This window comes from Galeopterus variegatus, unplaced genomic scaffold (genome assembly GCF_000696425.1).
Source record: "Galeopterus variegatus unplaced genomic scaffold, G_variegatus-3.0.2 Scaffold2608, whole genome shotgun sequence".
Taxonomy (NCBI): Eukaryota; Metazoa; Chordata; class Mammalia; order Dermoptera; family Cynocephalidae; genus Galeopterus; species Galeopterus variegatus.
In genome coordinates this window covers 80451-90694 of record NW_007728719.1, presented here as the reverse complement: position 1 = coordinate 90694, position 10244 = coordinate 80451, and the positions used below count along the sequence as shown (strand labels likewise).

Genomic DNA, 10244 nt, shown 5'->3' with positions numbered 1-10244 from the left:
CGGGGCGGAAGGCGGGGCCTCCTGACACCCCGTCTCGGCGCGCCTGCAAACTGAGGCTGCGCCTGGGGACCGGCCGGACGCGCGATGGCCTCGGCGAGCGGCCCCGGGCCCGCCCTGGGGGTCCTCAGCGTGATCAGCCCGTTGGTCCGGTTCGGTAAGTGGAGGCTTCTCCGGGGACTCAGCAGCTCCCGGGCAGTGCGTGGCCCGGGGATCCGGAACCGGGTGGGCGGGCGCGGCCCGGGGCGGCTGCGGGTCCCGGACGGGGGACACTCACCCAGCGGGAGCCTTTTCTGGGAGGGAAAGTGGTCATTTCATCACCAGTTCTCCCCCGTGTCGTCAGGAAGAAAGTTTGGCCCGAGGCGCCCGGGTCCTGTTGGAGAAGGAAGGGACCGGGCTCCAGCCCTCTCTCCTCTGCGCCGTCTGGGGGCTTTTTCCTCTCTCTGGGTTTTTCTCCCCCTCTCCGGGATCCTTCTTAGGGTCCCCCCTCGGCCCCCATCCCAGCTCACCTGCCCATTCAGTGTATCGGAAGGGTGAGACTTTCCTCAAGTGACTGCTAAGTGATTTCTTGGGCCTTCCAAAATAACGTCGCCAAGAACTTGAGCGGACCTCATAACTTCTTCCTCGGCCTATGAATTCGCCCAGGACAGGGCCAGGGTGGCCCGGGCCCACCTGCCCCAAGAACAGAACTAGGCTTGGCTCGCCCCCGTCCCGCGTTGGGCGTGGCAGCTCCAAGGAAAGCCGCAGGCCGCGGAGACGAGTCGGGCAGAGAGGCGCTGAGCGGCAGGCCTCACTCTGGGATTCCTTTACTTCCCTTCAAAACATGAGCGAGCTAGTGTGTCTACGACTGTGGCCATCCTTTCCACACTGCTTAATCCACATCGTCATAGCAGCCCTATGAAGTAGGTATCTTTGTTTCCATTCTTGCCTCTCCACCCTCCTGCACCCCTCCACACACAGGCCCCTGGTCAAGTGACAGCCAGACCCCTGGCCTGCAGCAGTAACTCCCTCACTGGGTGTTCACCTTTCCCCGTTGCGGGCCTCTTTGTCCATGACTACCCTGTCAGTCTTTCATCTCCATTCGTCCATTGGTTTGACATTTATTGTGTGCCCATGGGGTACGCACATCTATTGAGGACCACTTAGAGGGCAGGAGCTGAGATACGCTCCAAAGTACCTACTTAGATGGTAAAGAAGTTCAGTATTGTAAAAGAGGTTAAAAATAAAGTGCTAAAGTCTTTTTTTGCAAAATCAAATGTCTTTTATGAAGTAAAGCGTTCATGGAAGGGAGGGTATTTGAACCCAGCCTGTGGGGTGGTAAGACAGGTGATACGTGGACAGGATGTGGGAAAAGATTCCAAGAGGAGGAGACCAGGTAAGAAAGTCAGGAAAGCAGGAGTGTGCAGGGTGAACTTGGGCAATAGAGTTATTCAGTGTGACTGTGTAGTAGGTGTGCACAAGGGAGCTTGAGGCTCCATGGTGGAGCCCTGAATGTCTCCTTTGGAAGTTTGGATTCTCTTCTGCAAGCAAAGAAGAGCTGTTTCTGGGCCTGACAGGATCAGGACCATGCACTTGGGAAGAACAATCTAGCAGTAATAAAGAGGCAGTATTGCATCTGGGAGGAATTGGAGGCAGGGAGGCCAGGGTAGACTACCATCACAGTGCCCAAAGGCCTTGGTGGTTCATGTGCTGTGGCTGTGGGAAAAGAGGAAGAGATGTATACACAGATTGAATGGATGGGGTAACATTCTTCTAGAAGAGCTGGTCTCTCATTCCCTGGCACCTTTGGTCACTGTCACCTGCACCTATGCTCTCTCTTCCACGGCAAACCCAGTCTACCCATGAAGCCCCACCTCCAGAAGATTCTTTGAACAGTCCCTTCATAGGTGGTCCCCACCTAGTTCATGTATTCACTCACAGGTCATTTCATTCAGTGAGCATGTATTTATAACCTGCTCTGAATAGGCCATAAACTAAGGACAAGACTGAATGGTATAGCCCTGTAGAAGGAGAGCCCTTTGGGGGCCCAGCTTGCCTCACTAGGAAAACTGCCAAACATAGTGATTAACAGCGTCACCTCTAGAGTCACAATCCTGGCATTGGACCCTGGCCCTACCCCTCCCATGAGTTATGAACTTGTATAAGTTATCTAACTTCTGCATGCCTCAGTATCTTCACCCTTGAAGAGAGCACCACTCACATGAGAGAAATGAACATCAGTAATTTAACAAATATTTATTGAGTGTCAGCTGTGTATGAGGCACTGTACGAGGGCCTGGGGATATAGCAAGGTTCAGACAGTTCCCTGCCTTTGTGAAGTTCACAGTATAGTGAGGGAGAGAAGCAAGAAGTAAATGAACAAGTACATAGATGTTGGATAGTGGTAAAGTAAGCATTTATCACTATAGAGATTGGTAAAGCAAAAAAACACAGCATGGAAGTGGTTCATAGTTCTTTTTAGTTTTTTAATATTTTGGAACATTTAGAATCTTTAGAATAGCTGCAAAAATAGTAAACACTTGTATACTTTTCACTTTTCTCACATCACCAGTTAACATTTTGTCCATTTGTTTTACCTGTCTCTCTTTCTTTCTTTCTTACACACACTTTTTATTTTTTGCTAAACTGCTTTAGAGTTACAGAACCCTGGTACCTCACTCCTAAATATTTCAAAGTGTGTCTCCTAAGAACAAGAGTGTTCTCCAACAAGCCACAGAATCACTGTCACAGTCAGGACATACAGCCTTGATACAACTCAGTTTTCTGTTAGAGTCCACAAGCCAGTCCTGGATCACACACTGCATTTGGTAATCATCTCTCTTTAATCCCCTTTATTCTAAAACTGTTGCCAATTTCTTCTCTCTCTCTCTCTCTCTCTCTTTTTTTTTTTTTTTGGTACTTTATGATATAACCATTTTTGAAGAGTCTGGGCTAGTTGTTTTACAGAACGTCCCTCAATTTGGGTTGTCTGTTTCTTCACAAGTAGATTCTGGTTAATCTTTTTGGCAAGAATTTCTTTTGTGTCCTTCTCAGTTCATTGCATTAGGAGGCAGTTGTGGTAGGTTCATCCTATTATTGGAGACATTAACTTCAACTATTTGTTTAAGTTGAAGACTACCGTATTTCTCCATTGTAGAGGCACCTTTTCACCTTTGTAGATAATAAATTATTTATTAAGTGATGCTTTGAGTTTGAGTGAATATTCTATTCTACAACTATCTTTCATCCAATGATTTTAGCATCCTATGGTGATTTTCTCCAGAATCCGTTATTACTAAAATATTTGTGAATGGCAATTTTCTATCCCTATTTTTCTATATACATTTATTAGTTGACATTCTTCAGTAATGGAGAGCTTTTGCACACCCTCCTTTTAATTTTTTTTTTAAGTGTTAGTATGGACTCATGGATTTTTTTTTTTTTTCCAAAGATGACATTCCTGTCATTAACTGATAATTTTGGTGCTCAGTGATCCCAAATTTGCCAAGTGGGAACCCTTCAAGCTTCAGTGTCCTTTTGCCATGTTTCTGACTTCCTTGCTTTCTGGCACAGAAAGATGTTCTGTACTGATTTTGTACCTTTCCTGCGCCAGCCTTGGAATCATTAGATTCTCTGGTTCCTTTTAGTAAGGGATGAGTTCTAGGTGTGCTCAAGGCTATTGGAGTTATTGCTTCTCGGCCCTATCAATTTTCAGAGCTGAGAAATAGACTTTTTAAAAAATCTTGAGTCTATCCTGATAGCTCTAAGACTAATCCAACACTCAGTTTTTCTTCCTTTTCCTCTGTTCCATATTTGTATCTCCCTTCTCTCTGTAGCATGAGTATATATTTTCCTAACCAGTCTTGAGTCTATCCTGATAGCTCTAAGACTAATCCAACACTCAGTTTTTCTTCCTTTTCCTCTATTCCATATTTGTATCTCCCTTCTCTCTGTAGCATGAGTATATATTTTCCTAACCAGCATTGAATACAAAATAGTTTTACAATTGCTGTACCAATACCATTACCAACTACAAACTTATTAACTACAGGTAAAAATTTCTTTGCAGCTCCTTTTATTCTTTAATATATCCCAGTGAAGATATATAGAATACTGTATTCAAAAGTTACTTGGATTTTTTTTTTTTTTACCTTCTGTGTGGTAATGTTATCAATTTGATATATATTTTCATTAATTTGTTTCTATTCAATTTTAGGGTTTGATTTAATTTAATTTTTAGATATGTACAATATTAACATGGTTAATCAAAACTATATAAAAAGATATGCTCAGAAAAGTCCTATTTCCACCCTCCCCGTTCCCCATAATAGACATTATTTGTTTCCGATTTATCTTTTCTGTGTTTTTGCAATTATAAACAGATACATGTGTTTATTTCTAACTCCCCTTAAGTAAGATAACACTCTATGTACTCTTTTGTACCTTGTTTTTGTCACTTAACCATATATCTGGAAAATAATTCCTTATCAGTTTATAGAGATCAGCCTCATTCTTTTTTTTTTTTTTTTTTTTTGTGACCGGTAAGGGGATAGCAACCCTTGGCTTGGTGTCGCTCGCACCGCACTCAGCCAGTGAGCGCACCGGCCATCCCTATATAGGATCTGAACCCGCTGCGCTCCCAGTGCTGCACTCTCCTGAGTGCGCCACGGGCTCGGCCCTTTTTTTTTTTTGTTTGTTTGTTTGTTTTTTGTGGTTTTTTGCTCATTCTTTTTTACTGCTGCATAGTTCTCCTTGGGGTGGATATATGATTGTCCATTCAGCCATCCCTGGTGGTTAGTATTATCTAGCATGTCAGGGAGGGTCTCTTTATTAGGGTGACAGTTGATCACAGACTTAAAGAGGTGAAGGAGAAGGCCACATGGCTATTTGAGGGAATAGTATTCAAAGCAGAGGAGACAGCTGGGGCAGAGACCCCGAGATAGGCTTCAAGCATTTAGGGAACTTCAAGGAGACCACTGTGGCAGGGAACAGTAGGAAATAGATTTGTAAAAGTATTCAGGGTAGATCGTATAGATAAGTTTTGTGGACCCTTTTAAAGACTTTGACTTTTTTAATCACAATGAAATGGAAATTTTGGAGGGTTTTGAACAGGAGTGAAATTATGAAGACTTGAATGTTTTAAAGAATTATTCTGGCTGCTGGGTGGAGAATAGTCTATAGAGAGGATTTTGGAGGGTTTTGAACAGGAGTGAAATTATGAAGACTTGAATGTTTTAAAGAATTATTCTAGCTGCTGGGTGGAGAATAGTCTATAGAGGCAAAGGCAGAAAGAAGCAGGAAGACCATCTAGGGGGCTGCAGGAGCAATGTCAGTGAGAACTGCGAGACAGCTGGATGTGTTTTGAAGGTAGAGCCAGCAGGATTTGGTGCTGGCTTGTGTAAGATGAATAGACAGGGTCTAGGTAATGTGGGCAAGTAGCTAGAGCTCAAAAATAGGAACCGTTTTATTATTTAGCTCTCTTTTAGTGGAACCTGCCTTATTCTGCTTTTGTTGACCTTTTATAGATCCTTTATCTTGCCAACTATCTCCCCAACTGGATTTTAAGTTCCTTATAGGCAGGAACCAAGTCATATACGATTTTTAGACTATTTCCTTTCAGTGATTTGTTGTAATGTTTTGTTTTTAATAGTACAGATTGTTAAATGTGGATGTTAGATGATAAAATATTTGTCAAGCATTTCTCCATTTGAAGGTAAGTTATCTCACGTTATTATGTGAGATTTGTTCATATGCTTTGCTACAATCAAGATTCAGATAGTCTGTGTGTTTTTATTTAGAAAAGACAATCCATGTCAAAATAGTGTTGCGTGTCCCTATCAGTGTAAAAATGAGGTGTAAATAATAATAGCTGCCATGAATTAAGCACTTGCTCTGTGCCAGGTGCTGTGTTAAGTATTTTAGATTTTTTTTTTTTTCATTTCGTAGTCACATCAGTTTTATTAAGTAGGGATTATTAAAATGGAGAACAAAGCTTGAGTAGTTTAAGTACCTGGCCTAAGTTCACACAGCAAATTAGTGGCAGAGGGGGCTTGAACCCAGATCTATCTGAGTCAATATCCATGCCCTTAACTGCTCAGTTACATTCCCAATCCAAGATTCAATAAGCAACTTTTTGAAGATTGTTACAGCCATAATTGATCTCTTAACTATGACATGTATACATTGCTCAATGTAATTTTACTAAAGCATGTGAAATTATATAAGACAGCACAATTACCAGTCGTATAAAATCGTATTCAGTATCACAATCTATGAAGGGAGGGGGCTTCTTTTGGCTACAGAATTCAGAATGGGGGTTTATTTACATATGTATTATTAGTATTTTGCCATATTTATTCTCTCTCTGGACACCCACACTTCACTCCTAGACTCTTTTGCATAATCCCAATAACATTATAATGCCCATGAAAATAACAGTAATACCATAATGTTACCTAACTTCTACCCTTATTCAGATTTCCCCAATTGTGACAGAACATCCTTTTTTAAAAACTAGGATCTAATCAAGTTTCACTTATTACATTTTTTGCAATGTTTTTGGTTTAATTTGACAAGCATCTTTCAAAAATTTTGAAAGAGACTTAGAACCACTTTTTAAGAACTGGATCTAGTAATTAGTTTTATTTACCTCCTTTGTCACTAACGTTTCTTTGTAGACTTTGAGGGTAGGTATTGGTTTCTCTGTTTAAAAGCAGAAAGTTTGTCTGCATAAATCAGCTTTTGTGAGATTTCTGCCTTTTGATTTCTTCTCACGTGTTTCTTCTCAAGTGCAGAAGGCTTTTTGAAGCTTTTACATGAGAGGTGACAGGAGCCCTTACTTGACGGCACAGCCCCTTAGATTCTGCGGTCATGAATCAAACTTTTCATCTCAGGTTTGTAAGTGAAACCAGGATTCAGCATTTTCCCTTTTCTTAGACAAGTTTAGGTTTGAATATGAAATGTGGCTGAGATAACAAGACTGTCTCTAGAAAAGTATGGGAAAACATTTTATTTTTATTTATTTATTTATTTATTGTCTTTTTCCGTGTCTGGCAATGGATCGCAACCCTCAGTGTTGCCCCCGTACCGGACCGGGGACCGGCAACGGGATCGCAACCCTTGGTGTTGCTCCCATGCCTCACTCAGCCAGTGAGCGGGAACCGGTCCGTATGTGGGATCCGAACCCTCGGGCGGGAGCGCCACCGCGCTTCCCAAGCGGCACACTATCCAGTGCACCACCGGGCCGGCCCCAGGGAAAACATTTTAGCAGTTCCTCTTTGAAGACAGCTTTCAATGCCTGCCCACCAGCCTCGAAGGGTAATGACTTTCGATTACTTTATAGGCACAGGATCCTCTTCTTTGGCCTCTTTCCTTTTTTTTTTCTTTTTTTTTATTCCTTCTCATTGTGCCCTTTGGCCGTCCCTTTCTCAGCTACCACTGGTGCCTCTGCTGGTGAACCTTTAGCCAAAGGGCCCCGGGGCTCAACAGAAACTAGCGCAGGTGAGAAGAACTCTTGCCTAGAAACACTGAAATAAATTCATATCTGTTCCCTGTCCCCAACTGGGGGCCATTAGTCCAAAGGTTTATCCTTTGTGACCTTGATTTGTTCTGTCTACCAAGTATCCATCAGAGGGAACTTCTCAGGAGGCTTATTCTCAGGAAATGAACCCATTTTGTATCCTAGTGACCTTCATTTCCTTTTCATAATGTTCCCCAAAATGTCCATTGAGATTAGTGCCTGAATTTTCATCAGGTTCCCTGGTCTCTAGTTTCTTGAACATTTCTCCCATATAACAGTTAAAAACTAGAAAAAAAATGGTGTTTAATATACACAGTCAAAAAATAATGAGAAATTCAGATTAATAGGAAACTAATGAGCCCATGCCATCATAAATTAGTTGCAGTAGAGTTTCCCAACTATGAACTGAATATCTGGAAAATAATAGGGATTTTAAAGGAATTGTAATGAAATGATCAATAGTGCATGGAAATACCTTGAATCAGGCTTTGGAGAATGGATTTAAAAAGACTGACAGTCTTAAATAGTTCTAGTAAGAACCTTATTCCTCCAAAGCATGCTATAGGTCTCAGCTATATTCTGCCTAAGATGAAAATAGTCAAAGGCAAATGTGAACACACGATGGGATGTGGGTGTCTTAAAGGACAGGCGAAAGTGCTGTGAAATATAAATATAATACAGAACAGGTGAAATTAATTTTAATAATATATTTTATTTAACCTAATATAACCACAATATTCTCAACATGTAGTTAATATAAAAAAATTAGTGAGAGATTTTATATTCCACTTTTTCATACTAAGTCTTCAAAGTCTGCTGTGTATTTTACATTCACAACACATCTCAATTGAGGCTAATCACGTTTCATGTGCTCACTAGCCATGTGTGGCTAATGGCTACTGTGTTAGATCTAGAGGGAAACTTCTTCGGAAAGGAGAAGGACATGAAGTGCAAAAGCAAGAAATAAAAAGGAAACTATTTTAGCATGATAGAAGACAGGAAAGTGCAAAGGAAGTTGATTTAGAGAATCAACTTCTTAAATCTTGATGAACTTAATTCTGGATGAGGCAGATTGACAACTGTGAGCTCATGTGAGGTAAGTTTTTGGAAATTTCTGGCCTTGAGGACCTGGGGGCTTATGGGCTGTTGGCAGATAGGTGGCTGCAGTTTCAGTTGGAAATAGATGGAGGCAGGGAGCCTGTGGTGGTATGACTGATACCAGTAGATCTCTGCCTTTAGCAACAATGGAAACAGAAGTTGCTAGTGGGAACTGGCTAAAGGTGGAACCAACAAGGAAAGGCGAGGGGTAGCTCCCGCTGTGTCATTTGGCGTTATAGCTAAGAGTGCAGGCTCTGGAGCCGACTACTTGTGTCTAGACACCGATTCCACCCCTGACTAGCTCAGTGACCACTGTCAGCTCCTGAACCTCTCTGAGTCCGTTTCCTCATCTGTAACCTGATGGTTCTCATTCTTTGGAATGTTCTTCCCCAGATATTCTCAGATTCACTCCCTTACTTTTTCTGGGCTCTGCTTAGATGCCAACTTATGATGACCCTGCATATCATAGCAACCCCCCTCCTCCATAGTACTCATCATCCCCCATACTCTGCTTTATTTTTCTCAATCAATAACTGATTTAAACTGATTTTCTCAATAAATAACTGATTTACGTGAGTTTAGTTAATACACTCAACACCACTTGATACAGAAGGTACTTACTTTCTTGAATATTGTGTCCCTCCCTTCACTCTAACGTAGACCCCAAGAGGGCAGGGATTTTGTCTGCTTTGTTCAGTGCTGTATTCTGACTGCTTATTACAGTGCCTGGCACACAGGGGAGACTCCATAAATATTTGATGAATGAATAAATGGATGAGAAGAACTGCCTCACAGAGATGAGGATTAAATTAATGTATACATATAAAGCTCTTGGAACAAGTGCTTGGCACATGATAGCCCTCAGTCAATGTTTCTGCTGCTGCTGCTGCTATTAAATATTATTGTTGAGGCTGAGCTGGTCTAAGTCTCTTTGGATTGGCTTTACTAGGAGCTAGGTTGAAGAGACAAGGTGCACTAAACTCGCTTGAGTGAAAAAACTGTGCTCCTCTTCTTATCTACATACCTGGTGAGCGTCTTTCCTTCCCCCGAAACTAGAATGACTAATGTGGGAAGAATTATGGACTTAACTGAACAGATTATTTGATATCACTACTAGCCTAGAAATTTATGGAGATTGGCCACTCCTCTATGCTGTAAATGCATGTGCATGTGTGAAGATAGAGACTTTGCTTCCCAGATTGTCACACATTCTGGTACTCCAGGTGGGCATGAACGGAAAGTGTGCTGTGATGCGGAGATGAAGTGCAGGGGGAAGTGAGAGGAGTGAGGCAGCGGCCACAGGCCTATGTGTGGAGGAGAACCTTGTCTCTCACTTGGGAGCAAAAATGCCCAAGACCCAGCTATATCTGGCTTGAATGAGACTTTAACTGAATCATCATCATGATGTCATACATTCAGAGGGAAATACCAAGACTTTTACATTTGGGTACTGAAACTTTAAGGGGATTTTTTTCCTTTTCATCAAATGAAGTTTTACCTTAACTGTTAAAATCTGCAGGCAACGTTAGCCTTAAAATACTTTAGAGACAGAGAAGTATTTTAGAATCATGTTGCTTTGTGTGACTTTGCCCCCCATGGATTTGTCACTCCACTTCCCCTGGGTGACGGAGACACAAAGGATTACTCAAAG

The 10244-nt window shown here is 42.0% G+C and overlaps 1 protein-coding gene across 1 annotated transcript in view; it reads left to right on the top strand.

Annotated features, from left to right (window-relative positions):
• Positions 1-84: 84 nt before the first annotated feature.
• Positions 85-10244, top strand: part of CD58 (CD58 molecule) — a 39129-nt gene continuing 28969 nt past the window's right edge. Inside the window, exon 1 of the mRNA XM_008582428.1 lies at positions 85-154. Within this exon, the coding sequence (XP_008580650.1) occupies positions 85-154 (70 nt within the window). The remainder of the gene's footprint in view (positions 155-10244) is intronic.